General features: G+C 53.5%; 1 protein-coding gene across 2 annotated transcripts in view; it reads left to right on the top strand.

Moving 5' to 3' along the window:
- KIF3C (kinesin family member 3C) overlaps positions 1 to 26,941 on the top strand; it is a 65,983-nt gene that overhangs the window by 32,201 nt on the left and 6,841 nt on the right. Inside the window, exons 2-6 of one of the 2 annotated variants that reach the window (XM_048846065.2) lie at positions 13,434 to 13,535; positions 16,681 to 16,803; positions 17,942 to 18,060; positions 21,922 to 22,038; positions 25,166 to 25,271. In XM_048846065.2, coding sequence (XP_048702022.1) covers positions 13,434 to 13,535; positions 16,681 to 16,803; positions 17,942 to 18,060; positions 21,922 to 22,038; positions 25,166 to 25,271 — 567 coding nt within the window. Of the gene's footprint in view, positions 1 to 13,433; positions 13,536 to 16,680; positions 16,804 to 17,941; positions 18,061 to 21,921; positions 22,039 to 25,162; positions 25,272 to 26,941 lie in introns of both variants that reach the window. The other variant, XM_048846063.2, reaches the window with a different exon arrangement.

Genomic DNA, 26,941 nt, shown 5'->3' with positions numbered 1-26,941 from the left:
AATTTCTGGAAATGGAGCCGCTGCCCCAGCCCTGTGAACACATTGGAGGAGCCAGTTGCCACACCTGGTATTTTTGTAGGGGTGGTGGCAGCAGGGCTGGGTTGGACTGGAGCTATGGCGATCCCAGCCCTGCTGTCAGTCGCTTGCAAGGAGCTATCCTGGCTCCCATCCTCCGCTTTCTTCTCCAGAGCCTAATGGGAAACTTCTGCTTTGCCGAGCCGGCGTGTGGGAGGCAGCTTGGCTCCCTCGTGCTGCTGAGGGTAACTGCTCCCCCGAGGCCAGGAACTAGCATCTGCTGCCAGGGAGCTGCCAGCGGAAGGACGGGGCTCTGCTGGGCTGCTATAAAAGATGCATGAAGAGAGTGTGCTGGTGAGGAGATTGCACAGCCGAGAGCCTCGCCAGTAACAACACAATGGCGCTGCTGAGTCCCAGGGGTGCGTGAGGCCAGCAGTGGGGTGCTCATAGCAGCAGCTTGCTGGGATAGGTCCCCCAGCCAGGCTGGAGCGGGCTTCCTCATTATCCCCCGTGCCCCTGGAGACCTGAGTTCAAACTCCTGGGCTGTGCTCACAGCAGAGTGAAGGCAGGCGTCTCAGAGGGTGCGGCAGGGCAGGAGAGAGGAGCAGTACCCGAGCTGCAGGGGCAGAGGGAGGAACCCAAGGCTGGCAGAGCGCAAGGGCTGCGAGTTGGCATTGAGGCAGAGCTGGGACTGGAGCGGCGGAGGGTGCTGCTGGCTGGCACTGAGGAGCGTCGGCCAAGCTGCAGGGAGGCCTAGGATGTGAGATGTGTGCTACGCTAGGTCAGAGCTGGGGCCGGAAAGTGTGCCCAGAGCTTTGTGTGCAGAATGCTGGAGATCACAGGCGTACAAACGAATTAGATACCAGCTGTGAGATGAAGGCAGAGCTGTTAAAATAAGGGGGAGCAGGTAACAGTCCATCCCTGCAGGTCTGTGCATATAGGGTGGCCTCCCACAGAAGCAGCCAAGCAGGGGGCAACCAGCCGGGGCAGCCCGAATGCCGCCAGCTGTGTGGCAGGGGATACAGTTGTTGGTGTACCACTTCCTCACGCCTGCAGCGAAATGTCGTCTGTCCCCTTTGCTCCCCCAGAGCCTGTGCTGATGGAAGCTCTGTCCTGTCCCAGTTTTCACTTGCGGTGCCAAATGGGAGGGAGCTGGCTAGGTGAAGGGTGTTCCTGGCTGCTCCAGTCAGCATCGCAGCTCTGCCAGATCTGCAGCTGGGCTGGTTTGGGGCTGTTTGCATTTCACTTGCAATCCTGTTATGGAGGCAAGTTGCAAGGCTGTGACACCCCCTCCCCGCCCCCCAAGAGTCCTCTGGCTGCCTGCGCTGCTCTGGCCTGCTTTTTTCCCCACTGCTTTGCGTCCTTGATGTAACTCACGAGGGTCTTTCAGCCACCCGGGGCCCTGGAGAAGGTTAATTGTAGCCATGGGACAGTTACCGAGATGGGTTCGGCGCCGAGGGGGCTGGACTGGAATATTGAGGAGGATGGTCCGTAGCACCCCAGCGTGAACACAAAGGCGATAGGCCCCATCTAGCTCCATCAGGCCCTGCCCGGTCCCTGATCCTCCAAGCAGCCTGGAATTCCCAGATGACTGTGGAACGTGTGACCCTCCAGAACCCAGAGTGCAGAGTCCGCGGTAGCGGTTGGACTCCCGGAGCAGCTTTCTGTGCCCTCACCCCAGGGCCAACCAGCATCGCAGCTCCCACCAGCCCGGCTCTCCTGCTGCTGCTGGGCAGCGCAGGCTGCTAACACGACGGAGGCACTTCATTTGACGATGCAGGTGGCTGAGGAGCTGCTCGCTCATGCCCTCCCCACCCTGGACACGGCTCAGCGGCGGCATGCAGGCTTTGCGCAGGAGAGGGCAGCTTACAAAGAACTGTGATGGAAATATCTGTCCGTGAGCCTAGTGAGAAGAATGAAAGGACAGAAGAGACAAAAAAGTAAACCCGCCGGGGCCCAGGGACTGCTCCGGATGGCCACAAAAAGCCCATTGCAGCCTTCTTCATTTTTAATACCACAAAATGAGAGTACAGCTCCCAGCATGCAATGGGGCAGGAGGAAGGGTTGCTCCACTCAAGCTCTGCTCACAGTCCTAGAACAGCTGACTGTTTTTGCTAAAAGGATCAGCAGTGAAACAAGTAATACTATGTTGTCTTCATTAGGTTTCAGAGTTAACACCCACTAATATGAATGGGGTGATTCCTTCTCAGAGCTGCCAACAGATTCAGTAAGGCACTACAATATCACAGCATTAAGCTGCATTTGGAAGGTTTCCTTCACAACAACAAGGGCTAGAAACTTAATATTTTTTAAGTGGACATTTAAATTCTGCATAAGTTGATGGGCACCAAAGTGCTGGCATGGTGTACCATCGAAAAACAGCTCATCCCTGCCCCTATTCTAGCTTGATCCAGGTGGCCTGGACACCATAGTTCCCACGGGCCACACCTTGGTATGAAGGTTGCTGGCCGCTGCAGTTGAACTGTAGAACGCTGGGGCCCCCCAGCTACAGGTGGTGGCCAGCCACTGGCCAGTAGGAGCCAGGCTGAGCGGTGCTGTTATGCCAATCTCCTTGGCTAAATATGCTCTGAGGCTAGGTGAACAGTCACAGCCTCGGGCTTTTATTGGCCAGAAATGCCTGGTAACAGGACACGTCGGGCAGCGACCGTAACGGGGCTCAGAACCACGTCTAGGTTTTTTGTCGGAGGGAAAGGGCCCACCCACTACTCTGGAGATGTGTGCCACTTGCTGCGTCCCCTCCAACGCCTCAGTTCCTTTCCTTGGGCCACTTCGCTGCAGCCCCAGCACCCTCTTCGCCCTTGTGTTAGGGCTTCAGCCTGAAGATCCTGGCAGCCTGCCACGAGCTATCTTTAGCTTCCCGAGTCCCTGCCTGTAGCACTGCTGTGTCCAGGCTGCTGTCTGTCGTCAGCCTGCAAGGCGGCCAGGCCTCCCTCCTCAGGCTCCAGGGAGCAACTGAAGCTGCTCTGCCCTGCAGCTCTTATATGGGCCTGCCCAGCTCTGACTGGCTGCTCCTCACACCTCTCGCTAATTGGCTGCCTCCTGCACAGCCTCCTTAAGGCTCTATTAACCCGTTACAGGCCAGTGTGGGGCAGATGCTCCATCACACTGCCCCTTGCTGAAAACCTGCTGGATCAAATCAGCCATCACAATTAATTGTGAAGTAGACTGAAACCCTTCCCCATCCCCTCAGAATAACTTCCTGTCTGCTCTGGATTCCTGCCCCAGCAGCCTCCATCCTCCTTCCAGCCATCAGCTCCACTGTGCTCTTGGGGGAGAGGTGTATGAGGGCAGGGACTGGGCACCCTCCAAAAGGACACCTGAAATATGACCCAGCTTGGCTTTGCATGTGTGGCTAAATCTACCAGTTGCCAAATATTCTGGCAGATAAATGGCAGAAAAGCAGGACTTTGGATTTTGATCCTGCTTTCAACTGCACCAGTGAATCAGGAGTAACTCCACTGAACTGAATGAAGGCGCATTAGTATAAAACGGATCAAAACCAGGCTCCATGGGCCTCATTCTCTGTTGTCCTGCGCCTGACACAGGGGTAGGAAATGCTGCCAGATCAGAGCCTATTTTGCCCCAGTGTAAATAATTACACAAGATGCAAGACAGTGGAGATCTGGGCTTCTAGTGTTTTCCATCCTGGTAACTTCTCAAAACTCTGCGTTTTGGGAAAGCATCTGAAAAGTGAAGTTCTCTTAGATTTGACAGCAGTGCAGATGGGCCATACTTTTAGCCAAAGCTATTTTTAAGATAATTTCAATGCTGACATGCTGACATGGAGGATGAGGCCATGAATAGAATGGGCCAGTGTTACAATGGGATGAGATATCTGAAGTGGTCTTCTAGGGGGTTTTACTGTGTTCAGTTTCCATTGGATTCTGGTTTGTTCTGCAGCTACACAGACTGGGGCTGTGATCTTGGCAGACCTCATGTGCTAATCGGTGTTACGCTCCCTTACCACTTGGATGGGACTCCTAGGAAGGGTGTTCTTGATAATTCTGTAGGTGATGCTTTTGCATCCGGACAGAGCCGGTTCACAAGGATGGTAGCATCAGGTGCTGCTTTGCTGTAGGTGACATCTTCTAAATGAGGCATAAAATCAACGTTCCGATCACTCATGGCCTTTATGGGTCCCATGGCATCTTTCTCCAGAGTGTTGTGTTACCCCCAGGACCTTGCCAAATTCCAGCATGTTTGTTTGATTACATTCTGCCTCCTTAAAGTCCGCTGGTGATTCTCTATGTGACGATAAAAGAAAAGGAGGACTTGTGGCACCTTAGAGACTAATCAATTTATTTGAGCATGAGCTTTCGTGAGCTACAGCTCACTTCATCGGATGCATACCGTGGAAATTGCAGCAGACTTTATATACACACAGAGATCATGAAACAATACCTCCTCCCACCCCACTGTCCTGCTGGTAATAGCTTATATAAAGTGATCATCAAGTTGGGCCATTTCCAGCACAAATCCAGGTTGTGACGATGTGACTCAGCAGGGAGGGGGAAGTGCTGACCTGGGAATGTGCCCTGGGGATGGGAGACCTGAGAGCCTGTCACCTGAGCCAGGAGGGGGAGGTAACACCTCTGCCCAGGAATGTGAACAGAGGCTGCAGGAGAGAGCCTGCTGGGGGAGGGTTGTTTTCAGTTTGGTGCTGAGTGGAGGAACACAGGGAACCCCAGGGCTGGGGTCTAAGCTCCCTGCTCCCCCAGAAGAACTTGACTGAGGGGTCCTGGGTGTACCCCACAAGTTCTGTTTTGGGCTGTGTTCCTGTTGTGCAATAAACCTTCTGTTTTACTGGCTGGCTGAGAGTCTCAGTGAATCCCAGGAAGGGGGGTGCAGGGCCTGGACTCCCCCACACTCCGTGACAACTGGTGGCAGCGCTGGGATGTACTGCACCCCGTGAACGGCGTTTCCTGCAGTGAGTGACTGGGGAACAGTAAAATGAAGGGGAATTGACAGGGACCAGGCGTGCTGAAGATTCAGAGAGAGACGGTTTTGGGGGGCGGTTAACCCCTGGGAGTGTGTGACCAGAGAGAAGGACTTTTGCAGTAACAGGGTCCCCCGGGGGATTGCAGCGAGCGGTCCCAGGGGCGGAGGAGTCTGCAGCTCGACCCTGGCAAAGAGGTGGTGACCTCAAGAAGGCCTGGCACACTAGGGGCTTTTCCTGGAAACCGTAGAAAGCTGCCCGGCCTGCGAATGGCCAGCAGGGAGACATACGCTAAACGCCTGAAGAGCGACCTGGTGGAGCTGTGCAGGCAGAGGGGGCTGCGCATCGGGAGGTCCACCAAGGAACAGCTGATTGCCCAGCTGGAGGAGAGGGATCGCTTGGATGACCCGATCCCTGTCCCTGAGGGAAGCCGCCCGGCAGACGCAGCGTGGGCCCTGGGGCCTGACCGGGCTGGGAGGGGTCAGACTGCTGCCGAGGACATCCCGAGACCCTTCCTACCTATGTCTGGGGGAGGGGTTGGGGGAAGCCCAGCGAATACCGAGGGCACCCTGACCCCGGCAGCCAGCAGGGGATCCTCCCGGCGGAGCTCCCCATCCCTGGAGCGGATGCGGCTGGAATGGGAGAGGGAGATGAAAATGAGGGAGCTGGAGGATCATGAAAAACCAACGTCAACATGAGGAGAAACAACGTCAACATGAGCAGGAGGAGAAGGAGAGGGAACGTCAGGAGAAGGAGAAACAAAGACAGCATGAACTGGAGCTGGCCAGGCTGAGGAGCAGTGGGGCCCCGGCTGCGGTGAGTGTGGGGGGACCCAAGACTGCAAGGAACTTTGATAAGTGCTTCCTGGCCCAGCGAAGGAGGGGGAGGACATAGATAGCTTCCTGACGGCCTTTGAGAATGCCTGCGAGCTGCACAGGGTTGACCCTGCAGACAGGCTCCAGTTCCTCACCCCCTTACTGGATCCCAAAGCCGTGGAGGTGTACAGCCGAATGACGGGGCGGAGGCAGGGGACTATGAACTGTTCAAACAGGCCCTGCTCCATGAGTTTGGACTGGTCCCCGAGATGTACCGGAGAAGGTTCCGGAGTCAGCGTAAAACGCCTGAGGTCACCTACCTACAACTGGCCAACCGGATGCAGGGATATGCCCGCAAGTGGACAGCTGGGGCCCAAGCTAAAGAGGACCTGCTTGACCTAATCGTACTGGAGCAACTGTATGAACAGTGCCCTTCCGACCTGAGGCTGTGGCTGGTGGACAAAAAGCTCGAGAACCCCCAGCACGCAGGGCAGCTGGCCGACGAGTTTGTGAACAGTCGGTCAGCGGGTAGCAGGGAGGAGTCCCAAAAGAACACCCCCCCCCCCCGATGCAGAGAGAGAGTCACCAGGGGGCCTCCCAGCGGGGAAATAGGGAGAACCCCCTCCAAAGGGGAACACCTGGGGTCGGGCCCCTCCGACCCGCTCGAGGGGCCCAACGTGACCTGAGCTGCTATCACTGTGGCCAGAGAGGCCACGTACGGACCCAGTGCCCCGGGCTGAGGGACAAATTGAGCAGACCCAACCTACCAGGGTTAACTGGGTAGGGACTCAGCTGGACAAGGGGCAGACGACCCAGGAAAGGGGGGCTGCCAGTTTACCACCTGCGCAGGAGGGAAGAGTACCCCATGCCAGCTCCGCCAGAGGGCTGGAGGCTCTGGACTCAGGGTGCTCGGTTTACAGGGTGGGCGCGGGGCTGTCCCTCCGGAGAGAGTGCCTTGTTCCCCTGGAGGTGGATGGGAGGAAGGTCAATGGATACTGGGATACAGGCGCGGAGGTGACGCTGGCCCGGCCCGAGGTGGTGGCCCCAGATCGGGTGGTGCCCAACATCTACCTGACCCTGACAGGGGTGGGCGGGACCCCATTTAAGGTGCCCGTGGCAAGGGTACACCTGAAATGGGGGGCCAAGGAGGGCCCCAAGGATGTGGGGGTACACCACCATTTGCCCACTGAAGTTTTGATGGGGGGAGACCTAGAGGACTGGCCAAGCAAGCCCCAGACCGCCCTGGTTGTGACCCGTAGCCAGAGCCGGCGAGGGGCACTGCACCCTGACCTCGGGGAGGGTACCACACCGGAGGCGCAGGACCCTACCCTGGTGGGGAGGGAGCGCCGAGGGGCACGGCTCAGAGAGGCTGAGGCCTCAGACCTGGCCACTGAGGGGGAACCGGGCCCCATCCCTTCCCCAGCCGCTGAGTTCCAGGCCGAGTTGAGGAAAGATCCCTCCTTGCGGAAGCTCAGGGACCTGGCCGACCTCAGGGTGGTACGGACCATGAGCAGAGGCTGCCAGGAGAGGTTCCTGTGGGAGAAGGGGTTCCTGTACCGAAAATGGGCTCCCACAAGGGAAGTAGAGTCCTGTGGGATCAGGAGGCAGCTGGTGGCCCCCCAGAAGTATCGCCGCAAGCTCCTGTACCTGGCCCATGACATCCCCCTCGCAGGGCACCAGGGAATCCGGCGCACCCGGCAGAGGTTGCTACAGAACTTTTACTGGCCCGGGGTCTTTACCACGGTCCGGCAGTATTGCCGATCCTGTGACCCCTGTCAGAGGGTGGGGAAGGCCCGGGACAAGGGGAAAGCGGCTTTGAGGCCTTTGCCCATCATAGAGGAGCTTTTCCAGAAGGTGGCCATGGACATCGTGGGGCCTCTCAGCAAGACGACCCGGTCGGGGAAGAAATACATTCTGGGGGTGGTAGATTTTGCCACCTGCTACCCCGAGGCAGGTGCCCTTAGCTTCCATTGAAGCCGACACCGTGGCCGATGCGCTCCTGACCATTTTCAGCCGAGTGGGGTTCCCCAAGGAAGTCTTGACAGACCAAGGCTCCAACTTCATGTCGGCCCTGCTCCGGTGCTTGTGGGAGAAATGTGGGGTCCGGCACGACTGAGCCTCAGCTTATCACCCCCAGTCCAATGGGCTGGTGGAGAGGTTCAATGGGACGCTAAAGATGATGCTGAAAACCTTTATGAACCAGCACCCGCAGGATTGGGACAAGTACTTACCTCACCTGCTGTTCGCGTACAGGGAGGTGCCCCAGGAGTCTACCGGATTTTCGCCTTTCGAACTGTTATATGGCAGGAGGGTGAGGGGCCCCCTGGACCTGATGAGAGACGAGTGGGAGGGGAAGGCCACTCCCGATGGAGAGTCAGTGGTGGAGTATGTCCTGATCTTCCGAGAGAGACTGGCTGAACTCATGGGCCTGGCCAGGGAGAATCTGACCAGAGCCCAGAAGAAGCAGAAGGTCTGGTATGACCGCACAGCGCGGGCCCGTGCCTACGCCACCGGGGATCCGGTGATGGTTCTCATCCTTGTGAGAAAGAACAAACTACAGGCCACCTGGGAGGGCCCTTTCAAGGTTGTCAAGCAGCTCAATGAGGTAAACTACGTGGTGGAGCTGTCGAACCGGGCGCACCACCGCCGGGTGTACCATGTGAATACGATGAAGCCATATTATGCCAGGGGGAATGTGGTGTTGGCCGTGTGTGGACATTGGGAGGAGCAGGGAGATGACCCTTTAGTAGATCTGTTCCCTGGGACCAGAGCTGGTTTACCCCTGGAAACAATTCCCCTCTCGGATCAGCTAACCCCTGCCCAGCAAGCTGAGGTCAGGGGGGTGCTGCATCCGTACCGACAGCTGTTTTCCAACCGGCCTGGACGCACTAATCTGACTGTCCACTGGGTGCAGACAGGGTTGCACCCACCGATAAGATGCTCCCCCTTCCGAGTCACAGGGAAAACTGCTCAGGACCTGGAAAGAGAGGTCCGGGACATGCTGGCTTTGGGGGTGATCCAGCCATCTGCCAGCCCTTGGGCCTCGCCGGTGGTGCTGGTCCCCAAAAAGGACGGGTCGGTCCGGTTCTGTGTGGACTATCGGAAGCTCAGTGCCATCACTGTATCTGATGCCTACCCCATGCCCAGGCCGGACGAGCTCCTAGACAAGCTGGGAGGAGCTCGGTATCTTACCACCATGGACCTTACAAAGGGCTACTGGCAAGTGCCGCTGGATGCAGATGCCCGGCTGAAATCGGCCTTTATCACGCCTCTGGGGCTCTATGAGTTCCTGACCCTGCCTTTCGGCCTCAAGGGAGCGCCGGCCACCTTCCAGCGCCTGGTGGACCAGCTCCTGAGGGGGATGGAGAGTTTTGCCGTGGCGTATATTGATGACATCTGTGTCTTTAGCCAGACCTGGGAGGACCATGTGTCCCAGGTTAGACAAGTGCTGGACCGACTCCAGGGGGCTGGGCTGACTGTAAGAGCGGAGAAGTGCAAGGTGGGGATGGCGGAAGTATCTTACCTGGGCCATTGCGTGGGGAGCGGCCGCCTAAAGCCGGAACCAGCCAAGGTGGAGGTGATCAGAGACTGGCCCGCTCCCCACACCAAAAAGCAGGTCCAAGCCTTTATTGGGTTGGCAGGATACTATCGAAGGTTTGAACCCCACTTTAGCACCATAGCCACCCCCATCACTGAGCTATGCAAGAAGGGGAAGCCAGACAAGATGGTCTGGACTGAGCAGTGCCAGGAGGCTTTCCGGGCGCTGAAGGAGGCTCTGGTCAGTGGCCCAGTTCTGGCAAACCCAGACTTTGACAAGCCCTTTGTGGTGTTCACCGATGCCTCAGACACGGGGCTGGGGGCGGTGTTAATGCAGGAGGATGAAAAGGGGGAGAGACACCCCATCGTGTACCTGAGCAAGAAGTTGCTACCCCGGGAGCAACACTACACAGCCATCGAGTGCCTGGCCATGGTGTGGGCCCTCAAGAAACTAGAGCCCTATCTCTTCGGGCGACACTTCACTGTGTACACCGACCACTCTCCCCTGACCTGGCTGCACCAGATGAAAGGAGCCAACGCCAAACTCCTGAGATGGAGCCTGCTCCTGCAGGATTACGACATGGATGTGGTCCACGTGAAGGGAAGCGCCAACCTGATAGCGGATGCGCTGTCCCGGAGAGGGGGCCCCGAACTTCCCCAGGTCACTGGTCACAGTGACCCCGCTCAGTTCAGTCTCGAAGCGGGGAGAGATGTGACGATGTGACTCAGCAGGGAGGGGGGAGTGTTGACCTGGGAATGTGCCCTGGGGATGGGAGACCTGAGAGCCTGTCACCTGAGCCAGGAGGGGGATGGGGAGGTGACACCTCTGCCCAGGAATGTGGACGGAGGCTGCAGAAGGGAGCCTGCTGGTGGGGTTTAGTTTTCAGTTTGGTGCTGGGTGGAGGAACACAGGGAACCCCAGGGCTGGGGTCTAAGCTCCCTGCTCCCCCAGAAGGACTTGACTGAGGGGTCCTGGGTGTACCCCACAAGCTCTGTTTTGGGCTGTGTTCCTGTTGTCCAATAAACCTCCTGTTTTACTGGCTGGCTTAGAGTCTCAGTGAATCCCAGGAAGGGGGGTGCAGGGCCTGGACTCCCCCACACTCCATGACACTCTATGGGTGGCACATTTTGGAGTGGCCACCCAGAGCTAGGAAACAAGGTGACCAGTTAGCGTCACGTATAGGGTTGTTTTCTGTGGTGTGGATATTTCAGCAGACATGCTGTTCATGCAGGAGGCTGGAGGCCTTTCATACGCGTTGCCAGTGGCACCTACTGGGTAGAAGATGGTTTGACTTTATCAGTAATAGGGACGTGTCATTGAGAACTGGTCTCAAGAGGTTTGATCATCGTTGGCCACCATCGGCTGCTCCTTGTTGGTCATGCTGCCCCGCTCAGAGACAGAGTCTCTGAAGATCGGACTTGAGGTCAGGAGAGGACACTGGCCAGTCATAGACTGACGGTGGTCACAGGATTAACCCTGGCAGCACCAGGTCAGTCATAGCCCTGTGGAGCTCTTAGATGCCTGGAACACAGCCGTACAGCGTGGTCGTGGACCTCTGCTGTCCCAGCGTGGTGGTGGTGTTGAAGTTTATGGGTGCTGCGTGGCTTAGGCACAAGGTGGGCATGTGATTGCATGGTGCTCTGCCCAGTCTGGGCTGGGCTGGGTGCCTCGTCAGGGGAGACGTTCTACATTTATTCCCAGCGCTGCTGCCATCTTGCCGTGTGAGATTGGCATGTGACTGTCTGTGCCTCTCTGAACCCCACAGGAAGCAGAGACTGGGTCAAAGGCCTCCATGCAGAAGTTATCGTTTGAGTCCCAAATTCCTTAATTGAATGTGTGGAAAGCGCTTTGAGGCTCTCTCAGGGAAGCCCCTAGTGAGCGGCAAAGCAGGACTCTGGCATTGCCAGTGGATGGTGCCCTGCCCTTCGGGTGCTTGCAGAGCTGTTGGTCGCTCTCAGTCATTTCCTTCACTACAGTCCAGTCAGTGGCCCCTCCCTAGCAGCTCCCACATCACCTCCACTCTCCTCAGCAAGCTTTCCCCAGTGTTTATCCTTCGGTTCCTCCGCTGCAGCCCATCACGGCTTGTGCCGTCCTTGTGCCGATCCCTGCCATTCTCATGTCCCTTTGCACTGACCCTCTTAGCATTTTCCTGCTGGTTACAGGTCTCCAACTTGTCACCTGGCCTCCGCCTGGCTAGCAGAATCGTCACCTGGCATCTCTTCTGCATGATGCCTTAGAAAATGCAGCTGTGAACACAGTTATTCATTGTTGTCATTTAATTGTAGACCTTTTAAGCCTTTTCCAGTGATTTTTGTGAGTCACAAGAAGTCAGGCTCCAAATGCGTCTGAGATCTGGTTACTGTCTTCCACACAGACAGGGCCTGAACACTTGCTGAGTTGCTAACTCCATATTCAAGTGACTCGGACAGTAACTTCTAGGGCCTTATCAGCAGCTGACAGTGGCTAAGTGGGCTGATCAGAAGCAGGCTGAATGAGGCACTGAAATGCTTTAACGGGGCTAAGGTAGATTAATGAAAAACATACTTTAAAAAACAAGGACGAGACATTTCCTTACCAAGGTCACCTGGGACACCCTGAATCTGAAAAGGCCAATGTCCGTTTTGTCTTTAGGCTGATTGTGCTGATTCTTCCCTCTCTCTTGCTCTGCACACGGCCAGGCTGTGTCCCGATCCTGACCCTCCTCCTCCGTTGCACCCCGAAGAGCCAGGCTTTTCTCTCTGGTCTCGCAGCCAGGCCCTCGTTATCTCCCATCTTGGTAACTGTAACTTCCCTCTCCCTGATGTCCAAACCGCGCCACTCCATTCAAAACACGGCTGCTCGGACCATCTTCTTCTTCCATTACTCCAGCAGCATCAGCCGCCCTTTGAGTCCCTCTGCTTACTCCCCATTGCACGGCATCAGGTGCAAGTTCTTGACCTTGTCGCCAGCATGGTAGCAAAGGAGCAAGCACTCAAGGAGCCAGGCTCAGGGGTCTTTGCCTCCATGTCAGCTAGCCCTGCTCAGAACAGCTTTTCATGGCCTGGTGATCCAGACCCTGGCGCCCGGTGCGTGCTGAAACGCTGTCGTTTCTGGGGCAGATGTCCCTGAACAGGGTTCCCTGGTCTCTGACTGCACCCCAATATGGCATTTGCTTCCCCATGACAGCGTCACACTGGACTGTCCCCACCCCTGCCGTGATCTTATCTTAGTGCATTTCACTCTTCCTTCCCGTGGGACCCTGACTGATTGACTCCTATTGCAGCAGTGCCTCGTGGCCCCGGGCGGCTAGGCGCTGGCAAACACAGAACAAGACTTTACATGTGTCGGGAATGAAATCCGCACGGGGGGGGCCCAGAAAGTCCTGAGTTGTAGTCTTTACTCTGCCACTGCCAAGTCACTTAGCCCGACATTTTCAAAGGGGACCACTGATCTGGGGGCCTGACCTGCTTTGTGGGGGGAGCTGAGCATCTCTGATCCCAGCTGAAGCCAGTGGCAGGAGCGGATGCTCAGCAGCACACTTCTGAATCTCAAGGTGTCTAGAGTCGGGCACCCCAAAATGGAAGCACTCAAAATCCACGGCCAGTTTTGAACATGGTGAGTGGTATTTTCAAAAGCACCTACGTGACTTTCAGTGGGACTTGTGCTTCTACATCTCTCGGTCACGTTTGAAAACCCCACTGTTTGGCCATCACCTGTGTGCCTCGGTTTCCCTATCTGTACATGTGGGTAGTAAAGAGCGATCTCAAGAGGGGTGGGGGGAGGTTAATGAGGTAATGTTTGCATGTGATCTGCAAATGGCAAGTGCTGTACGAATGCTCAGTGTTCTGACCAGTTTCAGCCCATTGTTCCCCATCAGCAAGCCGGAGCGGGATATTCATTCTGTCCTCCAAGTAGCTGCGATCCCTCCTGTCTTCCTACCACCCACAAAGCTGATCAGTCCCCGCTCTGCTCCCCCCTCCAAGGTGATATGTTCCACTTGCCGCAGCAGGGTAGAAGCTGCAAGGTCAGGTGGCCGTCCCCCCTTATTAGCCTCTGGCTCCTTTCCTGTGTGTGCATGTGAGAGAAAGGTTCTGATTCCTCCCCATCTCCCTTTGTCTCCTGCCCCTAGGCGATGGAGAGCAAGCTGCTGATAGGAGGGAGGAACATCATGGACCACACAAATGAGCAGCAGAAGATGCTGGAGCTGAAGAGGCAGGAGATAGCTGAGCAGGTAAAGACTCTGCCTTAGGAGATGGCTGAGCAGGGCTGACACTGGATAGTAAACATAAGAGCAGCCTAGCCATAAGGTCAGACCGAAGGCCCATCTAGCCCAGTGTCCTGTCTTCCAACAGTGGCCCATGCCAGGTGCCCCAGAGGGAATGAACAGAACAGGGAATCATCCAGTGATCCATCCCCTGTCACCCATTCCCAGCTCCTGACAAACAGAGGCTAGGGACACCATCCCTGCCCATCCTGGCTAATAGCCATTGATGGACCTACCCTCCATGAACTTATCTAGTTCTTGTTTGAACCCTTTTATAAACTTGGCCTTCACAACATCCTCTGGCAACATCCAGTGGTCCCTAAAGACTTGTCCTTGCACCATCCTTGATGTCAGATACTGGCAATAGATGATGCCTGAGTCAGTTATATATACTGCATATATTTATATCAGGGGTCAGCAACCTATGGCACGCATGCCAAACACGGCGCATGAGCCAATTTTTAATGGCACGCTGCTGTCTGCCGGACCCGGGCAGAGCAGGCAAGCTTCCCCTGCCCCCCACCTCTTCCCCCAGCATGCTGGGTTCCTGCCCCTCCTCCTCTCCCTCCCTGCGGCCGATCAGCTGATGGCCCTTCAGCAGCAAGCTCTCTGCTCCGGGGACCTTGGGGAAGGGGGTGGAATCATGGCATATCCCCTCCAGCCCCCTGCCGTGAGCCGCTCGGGGCAGGGGGCTGGGAGCACCCCCACGACCCCAGCTCTCTGCCCTGACCCCTGTACCCCCCACACACCCCAGCCCTCTGCCCTCACCCCTGAACCCTCCTCACACACACCCAGCCCTATGCCCTCACTCCTGCACCCCCCACACACCCCAGACCCGTGCCCTGACCCCTGCATCCCCACCCCCCACAACCCCAGCCCTGACTCCGGCACCCCCCACACATACCCAGCCCCCCCAGCCCCCTGCCCTGACTCCTGCACCCCCCACACATACCCAGCCCCCCCACCACATGCCCTGACTCTTGCACCCCCCACATCCCCACTCCCACCCTGAGCACCAAACGGGAGCTCCTGCACACACCCCCCACATTCCCACCTGCACCCCTCACACCAAATGGGAGCTGCTCAGGTAAGCGCTCCACACCCAAACCTCCTGCCCCAACCCTGAGCCCCCTCCCTTATTCTAGCTCCTGGCCAGACCCTGCACCCCAACCCCCAGCCTGCTCCTTTACCCCCAGCCCTGTGCTCAGTGCACTCCCACCCTCAGCTCAGTGGAGAGAGAGAGGAAGAGAATGGCTAGAACCAGGGAGAAGGTAGGTACCTACTCTATGTGGACAGGACCGGGACTCCAGACCGGCAGCAGGCTGAGCAGGGCCAGCAGCCAGGACCCTGGCTGGCAGGAGCCGGCAGACGGAACCCCAGACTGATAGCGGGCTGAGTGGCAGCGGGCTGAGCCGCTCAGCCCACTGCCAGTCTGGGGTCCCAGCTGCCGGCCCCCCTCAGCCCGCTGCCTGTCTGGGGTTCTGGCTGCCGGCCCCTTGCCAGCCGGGGTCCTGGCCACAGGCCCCGCTCAGCCTGCTGCCGGCCTAGGTGAACGGAACCCCAGGCTGGCAGCGGGCTGAGCAGGCTGGTGGCATAAGATCAGCGTTTTAATTTAATTTTAAATGAAGCTTCTTAAACATTTTGAAAACCTTGTTTACATAGAATCATAGAATATCAGGGTTGGAAGGGACCTCAGGAGGTCATCTAGTCCAACCCCCTGCTCAACGCAGGACCAACCCCAACGAAATCATCCCAGCCAGGGCTTTGTCAAGCCTGACCTTAAAAATATCTAAGAAAGGAGATTCCACCACCTCCCTAGGTAACCCATTCCAGTGTTTCACCACCCTCCTAGTGAAAAAGTTTGTCCTAATATCCAACCTAAACCTCCCCCACTACAACGTGAGACGATTACTCCTTGTTCTGTCATCTGCTACCACTGAGAACAGTCTAGATCCATCCTCTTTGGAACCCCATTTCAGGTAGTTGAAAGCAGCTATCAAATTCCCCCTCATTCTTCCCTTCTGCAGACTAAACAATCCCAGTTCCCTCAGCCTCTCCTCATAAGTCATGTGTTCCAGTCCCCTAATCATTTTTGTTGCCCTTCGCTGGACTCTCTCCAATTTTTCCACATCCTTCTTGCAGTGTGGGGCCCAAAACTGGACACAGTACTCCAGATGAGGCCTCACCAATGTCGAATAGAGGGGAACGATCACGTCCCTCGATCTGCTGGCACCCTCCTGCGGCAATAGTTTAGTTATATAGTATATAGACTTATAGAGAGAGACCTTCTAAAAAATGTTAAAATGTATTATTGGCATGCGAAACCTTAAATTAAAGTGAATAAATGAAGAGTCGGCACACCACTTCTGAAAGGTTGCCGACCCCTGATTTATATGAAAGTTCACAGTTCCTTGGTGAACTTGACAAAACCTCTGGTCCTGAGTAACTGAGTCGTATAGTTAGGTGGCTTGTATTAAAGGAGTTGCCAGGCTCAGTCCAGTTCCCAGTGGACAGTGCCCAGATACCAGTGATGGGCACCCAGCAAAACACCACCGGTCAGACAGAATGCATTGCAAACCAAATTAAGGAGCTGTGTTTAAACTCCGTCCACCTAGGCGATATCACCGTTTGTTCCCATCCACAGTGCCAAGGCAAGTGTGGGACAGCGGATGCCATACACAAGTACAGCTGCTTCATTCTGTCTTTGGCTTGGTGTAGCTAGATTCGAGGAGATCCCATTGTAGGGAAAGGGGAGGTCCATAGGCTTTGGGGTGACTCATCTCAACAATCCCTAGTCTCTAGGCCAAGACCGCGAATGCGACTGTGAGTTGTGGCGGCGTTGGGTGTGTGGTGGGCCAGAAAGGGGCTACCAACTTACCATCAGATGCTAATGACTTTCAGTCACTACAAGCCCAGCCAGCCATTGCGCTGGACACCCTGAGATGAAAGGCTCCAAATCACATGCCCAAATGTAGTCCCCCTCCACTGTAAAATTTGCATATAACTACCCATCATGCTCTGCAAGCCAGCAGGATGATTTTGATGGTGGGGGGTTGTTCCTGTTACTGGCTCTTTCTTGTTCAACTGGGTTTTGTGTTTTTCCTGGATACAGAAACGTCGGGAGCGGGAGATGCAGCAGGAGATGCTGCTGCGGGATGAGGAGACCATGGAGCTGCGGGAGACCTTCACGTCTCTGCAGCAGGAAGTGGAGATCAAAACCAAGAAACTGAAGAAGGTGAGAGGCTGCCTGTGCTGGGACACAGCTGTGGGGAGCCAGTCTCAGGCTGGGTTTCTTTTTAATGACACTATAAGGTGCCTTTACTGTTGTGCTGAAACTGGGAGGAGGGTTGTGGGTTTGTCTTGCTTCCTGTGAACGTAGCACTTGCAGGACAAGTAGTGTCTAGGGTTGCCACTTCTGTAATTGCTGGTAACTGGACCCCCGAGGCCCTGCCCCTGCCCCTGCCCCACCTCTTCTCCCAAGGCCCTGCCCCTGCTCTGACTCTTCCCTCGAGGCCTTGCCCCTTCTCCGTCTCTTTCCCCAAGGCCTGGCCCCCATCACTTGCTCCTCTTCCCACAGCCCCCTTTGCTCACTGAGTCATCTCAAGGAGCCTGCCGGCAGGTAGGAGGCGACCCTGGCTAAGCAGGAGCTGGTGCGAGTTAATGATCCAGCACTGCCCCTTGCCCTGCAGTAACTGGACTTTGGGTTCAGGTGCCCGGTTGCCTTTTCGACCAGACTTTCCGGTTGAAAACCGGGCACCTGGCAACACTGAATGGAACCCAGACACAGAAGCCAAAAACCGGACTGTCCAGGTAAAACCCGGACGGGTGACAACCCTAGCAGTGTCCCTGATTGTATCTGGGCTGCCGTAGGTCCATGACACCTTTGTGACATTGTGGCATGACGTTTTCAGTGCTACACAGGTGAGCTGCTACACAGGTGAGCCAGGCAGCTCCGACCATGGGGAAGATATTGCACACTGGGGCCTATAGTCTCCACAGGCCCCTCAGATCAAGGTGGAACACAGAGTGCTGGAATCATAGCTGCTGTCAGTCAGCATCACCAGATGAGGATCTGTCCCAAAGCCCCTGCAAGACTCACCTTTGTAATAAAGGTGCAGCCCACTTCATTTAACCACATCCGGCACATGCGCAGCGTTCAGGCTCCTGCAAATGTTCCGTGTTGCTTAATGTTGGATGAACTTTGGGCTTCCCCAGTGTGAAGACCCAAAGACCCTAAGGAGACCCATTTTTCAGGTCTTTTGGGGATACTGTGAGTAAATGACTTGCTTTTCACATGGGATGAGACCTCAGGCCACATCCTGGAAGCTGCTGCATGAACAGGTACTAACAGAAGCTCTTTCGTGGTGTCCCAGCTGTACGCCAAGCTGCAGGCTGTGAAGGCAGAGATTCAGGACCAGCATGATGAGTACATCAGGGTGCGGCAGGACCTGGAAGAAGCGCAAAATGAACAGACACGAGAACTTAAACTCAAGTAAGTATCTCCTCACCTTAATGGGAAATGCGGGATACAAGCTGTCAGGGTTCCTTCCTCACTCTGAACTCTAGGGTACAGATGTGGGGACCCGCATGAAAGACCCCTTAAACTTATTTGTACCAGCTTAGGGTAAAACTTCCCCAAGGCACAAACTGTTTGCCTTGGAGGGTATGCTGCCACCACCAAGTGATTTAACAAAGAATCAGGGAAAGGACCTCTTGGAGTTCCTGTTCCCCCAAAATATCCCCCCAAGCCTTACACCCCCTTTCCTGGGGAGGCTTGAGAATAAACAAGATGAGCACAGACCAGCCTTGGGTTTTTAGGACCCTAAAAACCCAATCAGATTCTTAAAAAACAGAACTTTATTAGAAGAAGAAAAAAAGATAAACAAAACACTCTGTAAGATTAGAATGGAAGATAATCTCACAGGCAGTCAGATTCAAAACACAGAGAATCCCTCTAGGCAAAACCTTAAGTTACAAAAAGACACAAAAACAGAGATACACATTCCCACCAGCACAGCAAATTTCACAAGCCCAAAAACAAAAGAAAATCTAACGTATTTTCTAGCTAGACTACTTACTAACTCTTTAGGAGTTGGATTGCTTGCTTTCTTGATCTGTCCCCGGCAGCGGCATCACACAGACAGACAAAGCCTTTTCCCCCCCACCCAGATTTGAAAGTGTCTTGTCCCCTTATTGGTCATTTTGGTCAGGTGCCAGCCAGGTTACTTGAGCTTCTTAACCCTTTATAGGTAAGAGGATTTTTTAATACTGTATCAGAGCTTCTTAACCCCTCCCCATTATATTTATGATACAAGCCCTGCCAGCCACAATTCCATTCTGACAGAAAAGGCAGAAATATTCAGAAAAGAGTTTTAAAATAATTAGCTGAGGAGCTTCCTGACCCAGGAATGTTCATTTTTCCAAATCTTGGAACACTGGGGAAGTTCCAGAGGATGGGGGAAAAGATCATGTTAGGCTAATATTTGAAAAGAGTAAATGGGATACCCGCGGTAGACCTGTAGGCCTGACGTCAATCCTGGAAAGACTCACGGAAGGCTGATAGGGGTCTCACTCAGTAAAAAATGAAAGGATGGTAGCATGATTAATGCCACTAAGTGCAGCGGTCTTAGCGTAGGGGAAAATAGGTCTTGTCAAACATTATAGCAAGAGATTTGAGAAGTTCAGTCTTACTAGTTTTTCCAGATTGAGAGGAGACTTGATCAGTCTCCAAGTACCTACACGAGGAGGAGATTTCTGATAGTAGGCAGCTCCTTAATCTAGTAGAAAAGGCATCATGCGATCCAAGGGTTGGAAGCTGAAGCCAGACAAACTCAGTTGAGAATTAAGGTGCACATTTTTAACAGTGGGGATAATTAACCATTGGAACAACTTATCTCGGGATGTGGTGGATGCTCTGTCACTTGAAGTCTTTAAATCAAGACTGGATCTCTTTCAGAACTGCTTTAGCTCAAATAGAGGTTCTTGATACAAGAATCACTGGGTGAGGCCCTTTGGCGTGTGTTATGCAGGAGGTCAGCTAGAGGATACTAATGCTCTCTTCTGGCCTTAAAATCCAGAGTTCACATGACTCACAAGGAGACCGTTGCAAATAATCAAGGGATGAGTGTAGCTGTATGGGCAGGCTTTATGCTGGGGGACAGAGTGGGATGAATTAATTACCCTGGACCAGGGAAGAATCAGTGTCTCAACTGTGGATGGACACTGGGGATTTTTGCATGTAAATTAAGTAAGTGTAAATGGACATGCATGATCACGTGGGTCTGGCTTTCAAAATCTGGCTCAAGTGGAGCCAATAAAAAGCAATGTTCGTGCTAGACCCCGTGTGTTCATACTCTGAGGAAGACCAGCTACCTCCCAGCGGAATGTCTACGCTACATCCATACCCCCCGTCAATGCCATGTTACAGGTTGGGGAAAGTATGAGTTAACGAGCTTTCCCTGTAGCGCGTTAATAACATTCAGACAGTGCTTTGGTATAAAGTGCTATACAATACGTGCTAAGGAGGCCTGTCAAGTGATTAAAATAATAAGAGCGATTAATCGCACTGTTAAACAATAATAGAATACCATTCGTTTAAATATTTGTGGATGTTTTCTACATTTTCAAAGATGTTGATTTCAATTATAACGCAGAATTCAAAGTGTACAGTGCTCACTTCATATTTATTTTTTATGACAAATATTTGCACAGTAAAAATAAAATATTTTTCAATTTCCCCATTACAAGTACTGTAGTGCAATCTCTTTATCATGAAAGTTGAATTTACAAATGTAGAATTATGTACAAAAAATAACTGCATTCAAAAACTTAAAAAAATGTAGAACTTTAGAGCCTACAAGTCCACTCAGTCCTACTTCTTGTTCAACCAATCGCTCAGACAAACAAGTTTGGTTACAATTTGCAAGAGATAATGCTGCCCGCTTCTTGTTCACAATGTCACCTGAAAGTGAGAACAGGTGTTCTCATGGCACTATTGTAGCTGGTGTCGCAAGATATTTACATGCCAGGTGCACTAAAGATTCATATGTCCCTTCATGCTTTAACCACCATTCCAGAGGACATGCATCCATACTGATGACAGGTTCTGCTAGATAACAATCCAAAGCAGTGAGGACTGATGCATGTTCATTTTCATTATGAGTCAGATGCCACCAGCAGAAGGTTGATTTTCTTTTTTGGTGGTTCGGGGTCTGTAGTTTCCGCATCAGAGTGTTGCTCTTTTAAGATTTCTGAAGGCATGCTCCACATGTCATCCCTCTTCAGCGTCTTAAACCTGGGTCAAGTGCCATAGCTATCTTTAGAAATCTCACATTGGTACCTTCTTTGTGTTTTGTGAAATCTGCAGTGAAAATGTTCTTAAAATGAACAACATGTGCTGGGTCATCATCTGAGACTGCTATGAGATGAAATATATGGCAGAGGGTGGGTAAAACAGAGCAGGGAACATACAATTCTCCCTCAAGGAGTTCAGTCACAAATTTAATTAATGCATTATTTTTTTAACGAGCATCATCAGCATGGAAGCATGTCCTCTAGAATGGTGGGTGAAGCATGAGGGGCTTACGAATGTCTAGCATATCTGGCATGCAGATACCTTGCAATGCCAGCTACAAAAGTGCCATGCAAATGCCTGTTCTCACTTTCTGGTGACATTGTAAATAAGAAGTGGGCAGCAGTATCTCCCGTAAATGTAAACAAACTTGTTTGTCTTAGCGATTGGCTGAATAAGAAGTAGGACTGAGTGGACTTGTAGGCTCTAAAGTTTTGCATTATTTTGTTTTTGAGAGCAGTTATGTAACAAAAAAAATATACATTTGTAAGTTTCACTTTCATGATAAAGAGATTGCACTACAGTACTTGTATGAGGTGAATTGAAAAATACTGTTTCTTTTGGTTATCATTTTTACAGTGCAAATATTTGTAATAAAAAATAATAATATAAGGTGAGTAGGGGACTTGCAGAGTTATTGTCTAAAAACAAAGCTTATAGGAAATGCTGTGTCTCTTTTCTCTGATTGATGTGCTCGGTCTCTTTCTGTCCCCATCTCTCTCTGGCTGGCTGTATTTCTCTCTGTGCGATCTTTGATTCTGTCATTTTATCCTATTTTTACCTGTTCGTCTTCCCCTTTGCTCTCATGTTTCCCTCTCCCATTTCTCTGTGTGTCGGTCCATCCTCCCCCCAATCTCTCTCTCCTCTTTTCCCAACACTTTGCTTCTTCCCACCTTTTCTCCCATTCATCTCCCCCTTTCCTTCTTCTCACTCCCTCGCCCCTTTTGTCTTGCCACCCCCACTTGCTCACTCCAACTCCCTCTTACCCTGGCTTTTGCTCAGATACTTGATCATTGAGAACTTTATCCCTCCTGAAGAGAAGAACAAGATCATGAACCGCCTGTACTACGACTCTGAGGAGGACCAGTGGAAGTTCCAGCCGCTCGTGCCTGCTGGGGGGTAAGGCTGCCATTCTGCGAGAGGAGGCCTGGCCTACCAGTGGGGTATTTTTCTGAGGCACTGGTGGTGCCCCCTCATGGCTGCAGGAGGGAGGATTCTGAATGGGGAGAATTAGCTGTCTGGGATGGAAGAGCGAGCGGAAGCCCAGCGGGGCAGGGACAGCCTGTCTGTTACTGTGTTATTGTCTCACAGAGCGGAGAACCCACCTTAACACCATAACACGTTGTCACTGTCCAGCTGCAGCCTCACAAAACACCTCCTGAGGGGTGAATTTGGCCCAGAGTCTCAGAGGGGAGTGCTCTGAAGAATGGGCACCGGCAGAAAAGAACAACCTCTGACCGCGGTGTGGGGACACAGCCCCCTCTTCCTTCCCCCGCTCTGCCCCTGCCCCACCTCTTCCCACCCAGTTCTGCCCCCTCTCCCGAGCGCGGCCCATCCCTGCTCCTCCCCCTCCCACCCCAGCACCTCCCGCGGAACAACTGATCACGGTGGGCGTGCGGTGCTGGGAGGGAGGGGGAGGAGTTGCTCGGCAGGGCCGCCCGTGGGCAGGAGGCATTGAGGGAGAAGTGGGGAGCTGGTTGCCGGTGGGTGCTAAGCACCCGCTAATGTTTTTGCATGGGTGCCTGAAGCCCCACGGAGTTGGCGCCTATGTATGGTACCAACCAGCTTTGTGTCTGGCAAGGTGTGCCAATGTCAGGCAGCAGAGCGGTGACCTCGCTGCCAGAAGGAGAAAAGCTCTGCCATTTGCTCTGTTCTTGTAATAAAAGGCCTGAACCCTCTAGCTCATGGCCACAGCACTGCAGGGCCTGGGGAGGTTCGGGCAGGAGAGTTAAGGTGGGCAGCTGAGGTAGCTGCCTGGCCCCTCTCTCTCCGAGGAGACAGCTGCTGCTTTCCCACTGCTCAGCCCTGCTCAGCACTGGCTACGTAGCGCTCCGAGGGACCTGGGAGTGCCAGGGCCATGTGACAGGAGCCGAATGGAGAGAGCGAAAAGCCTTCACCTGGCTTGCGGCTCCATCCCCCTCACTAGAGAGCCTGTCAAGCCAAGGACAGGGTTTCAAACTTTTCCAGTGGTTTGTTCACTTCTTATGCTGGAGATCCTGTCTGCACACCTCCCCCACCCTCCTCCTGGTTTCCCTAGCCTCTGTTTGTCAGAGGGTGGAGCTGGATGGCAGGAGAGAGATCACTTGATCATTACCTGTTAGGTTCACTCCCCCTGGGGCACCTGGCATTGGCCGCTATGGGAAGAGAGGACACTGGGCTGGATGGACCTTTGGTCTGACCCAGTGTGGCCGTTCTTGTGTTCCTCACAATCTCAGCTCCTTCCTCTTCTTCTCTACCCCATCTGCCAAGCCCAGGGGGGAACCACTGTGTTTTAACCCTCCCCCATAGTGCCCGGCACTCATACACTGAAACTCAATGGCCTGATCTGCTTGGCTCATTCTCCCAGAGGCTGCTCAGCTGCTGGCGTTCAGTTCTTTATGGAAGCAGCTCAATTCCTCTTGACGGGAGCTGCCACATCAACCAGCATCTCTTCCCTGCCAGCCATAGGCAGCTGGTAATGGAGGCTGGGGGAGGCTAAGATTCCCCAAAACTCTGCTAATTCTCCCCGCTGCAGCCCCGAGGCTGGGCTGTGGCAGGGGTCAGAGGTCCTGTGGGCAGCTCAGGCTCAGGGCTCGGTCCTGGCTGGCTGGCCAGGGCTTGGGGCTCCTCCAGGCTGCTCCAGGCACTGGCAAGCCAGCTGGGGCTCTGGACTGCTCTGGTCACCAGCAGGCCAGCCAGGGCTCGCAGATCTGCCGGTAGCCCAGCCGATCAAAGCTGGGGGGTGGAAGGAGTTGGGGGCAGAGCCTTGGGCAGAAGGGACGGAGCAAGGCAGGGCCTTGGGCAGAAGAGGCAGGGCAGGGGGCTAGCCTTCCCAAATGGGGAGTGCATATGCCCCCATGCTGCCAGCCCTCATGATCAGCCAGTGCTCCACTCCACACGGATATACTCCATGGGCCGTGCAATTTGAGAACCAGTGATGAAGGCTAATGCAAAGCTGATGGCTCAGGGAAAGCAGACACTATGCACAGGCAGATTTGATGTTTCTGACTAAGGTTTTTATTTATTTAGGCTTGGCAGAATTTTAATTTTTTTTATAATGTTGATGGATAATATCAGTTTGTGTTTACAATATTTTTTAATTTAAATTTTCACAGTTGTGGAAAATTATGTGGGGAGCAGATAGTGGGGGCTCACACAGTGAGGACTTCATGACAGTTGACACTGAGATTCAAACAGTTAAAGCTTTCTAACCATCGAAAACACAAATTGTCACCATCACATGCCAGAATAGCCAGAGGAAATAGCCTTACATCAAACTCGTAAGTTCTCAAGCAGCATCTTTCTGACGTTGCCGATCTGCAAACCTCAATTATCATCCGTTGAAATATTTTCCATCGGTGTGTCCGGGTGCAGTGAAACTGACGTTTACTGGCACCTGTAGATAAAAAGCTAATTCTTCCCAGCCTGTATTTATTGGCTGACCCAGATCATCATCACTGGCCCTTCTGCCTGTGATCCCAGTGATGGACAAGCCTCAGGAGCTTTGGAGGTTCTTGGATGAGCCCCCCAAAGTTCAGCTGCTTCTCCAAGTCTCTCTTCTTTGCCTCCCCTCTGGCCCCCTTGGCTTTCAACTTTCCAACCCAGCAAGCACCCTCTTGTGATCTTCCTGTCCAGGGATTCACAGGTCACAACTTCCTGAGAGAGCCTGTTCCATTGCCTGATAATCTATTCCAGTGCTGTGTTACTCAGCCGCAAGATTCCTGTACTAATTTCCATCCCTCTGCTGTTAGCCATACCCCTTGGACCTCCCCTCAAATTTCTCTGGTAGCTAAAGGCTTACACCTTTCATCCCTGTAGATGGTCTCTGTTAATGATGTGCAGTAGAAGTCAAACCTTGGCAGTCTAGGGGATCAGCTCTCCACCATACCCTGGGCACAGAACAGGAAGGAAGAGAAGACCAACTCTGCAGAAATTTACATCCATTTAGAGAGAGACTGAGGCAGCCAATTCCATGCTTTGTCTGGATTTATTTTTAGTGGATCATTTTATATGGTAAAAATGTTTATTATAAATTTCTCCTTAGCAGCAACAACCAAATGAAGAAGAGGCCAACCTCTGCCGTGGGCTACAAGAGACCCATCAGCCAGTATGCGCGGGTGGCCATGGCCATGGGATCCCACCCGAGGTACCGGGTGAGTGCAGGAGCTGAAAGGAGGGGTGGAGTGAAGTCATTGCGTGGACAGATGGGAAAAAGGTGGAACCGATCTATGGCTGGGTGAATTGATGGAGGGAATGAGGGAATCAAGGGAATGGATCCTCTGAGAGTGGAAATGTGGTGGCTCCTTTTCCTGGGGTATAAGGCGTCACATCAGCAGGAAGAGAAGTTTAGCTTTGTGAAGCAGAGCACCTGGATGGAGCATGTTCAAGGTCCAGCGTTGAAGAGCATCTCTAAGCTTATGGGGTTGGAGGGGTTATCACCCACCTGACAACTACGCTCGTTGGCCTGGGAAGAGGAGCTCTGTTTGAAGGGCCAAAGGAAGCCAGCTCCCGCTCCGAGCCATGCTAAGCTCTTCACAGTGTGATACAGGAGGGCCAGGGAGCAGCGGGAGAGTGCTAGAGGGGAAATATATAAGTTTAAGGCTAATTAAGGCGTGGTTCACTGTAGACTAGGGAAGGTGGCTGCAGGTTAATTGGAGCACCTGCAGTCAATTAAGGCCTTGTTAGGAACCTAATAAAACCCCCTGCATCAGGCAGATAGAGGGGGAGGAGGAAGGAGAGAGGACTGGAGCTTGGAGGTGTGTGGAGAGATTTGGAAGATCTGAGAATTGGAGTAAGGGAGACCCTGCCCAGTAGGACAGGGAGACTCCCTTCCCCACAGCATCTAAGGACTGAGGGTAACCCCACCTAAGGGGGATGAGGGTAAGAAACCCACAGGGGTTGAGAGGGGCTGGGACTCAGAGTGAGGAGCAAACCCAGACCCCTCCCCTGCTTCCCTCCTCTACCACCTTCCCAGGCTAGTAGCGGGGCCCTCAGCACCCAAGAACAGGGGCAAAGGGTGGCATCGTAGCTCCCCGCCAAGAAAAGCGCAGGACCCACCAGACTAACATCGGCCATCTTGCCACAACAGTTTGCACTGTCTGCTTCCAGGTGAGGGGAAAGGTGCCACAGAGCAGGCTTACACCCACAGCATCTCCCCCACAGCCCTGCCAGCTAAATTCACCAGCAGAGGTATCTTCTCCCACCCCCACCAATCCTCTCATGGATCAGTAACTGGCTAAAAAAAAAGGAAACAACGGGTAGGAATAAATGGTCCATTTTCAGAATGGAGAGGGGTAAATAGCAGGTCCCCCAGGGGTCTGTACTGGTCCCAGTGCTGTTCAACATACTCATCATCAATTATCTGGAAAAAGGGACAAAATTATAATGGGGTTCAAAAAAGAACTAGATAAGTTCATGGAGGATAGGTCCATCAATAGCCAGAAGCTGGGAATGGATGACAGGGGATGGATCACTCAATAAATGACCTGTTCTGCTCATTTCCTCTGAGGCACCTGGCATTGGCCACTGGTGGAATACCAGATACTGGGTTAAATGGACCACTGGTTGTTCTGATGTTCTAACTCAGACAGCTGCTTGCTGGCCTGTGTGCAATGCAGTTGGGGCCTCTCAGTCCTGTCCCTCGTGGATGCATCATCACAAGTGGCACTAGCTGACTCTCTTGCAGGAGCTGAGGTTTGAGCAGGCCATGGAGAGAAAGCTGGGGTAGGTCGGAGTATATAAATGGGAGGCAGTGTATCTGGGGAGAGTGACCTACAGCTGCCCCGATAGAAAAAATCTCCTGCCCCCAGGACTGAGCCCAGCT

The sequence above is a fragment of the Caretta caretta genome, chromosome 3, assembly GCF_965140235.1.
Source record: "Caretta caretta isolate rCarCar2 chromosome 3, rCarCar1.hap1, whole genome shotgun sequence".
Classification (NCBI taxonomy): domain Eukaryota; kingdom Metazoa; phylum Chordata; order Testudines; family Cheloniidae; genus Caretta; species Caretta caretta.
The sequence above is the reverse complement of the archived record's forward strand: the minus strand, read 5'-3'. Positions and strand labels throughout refer to the sequence as shown.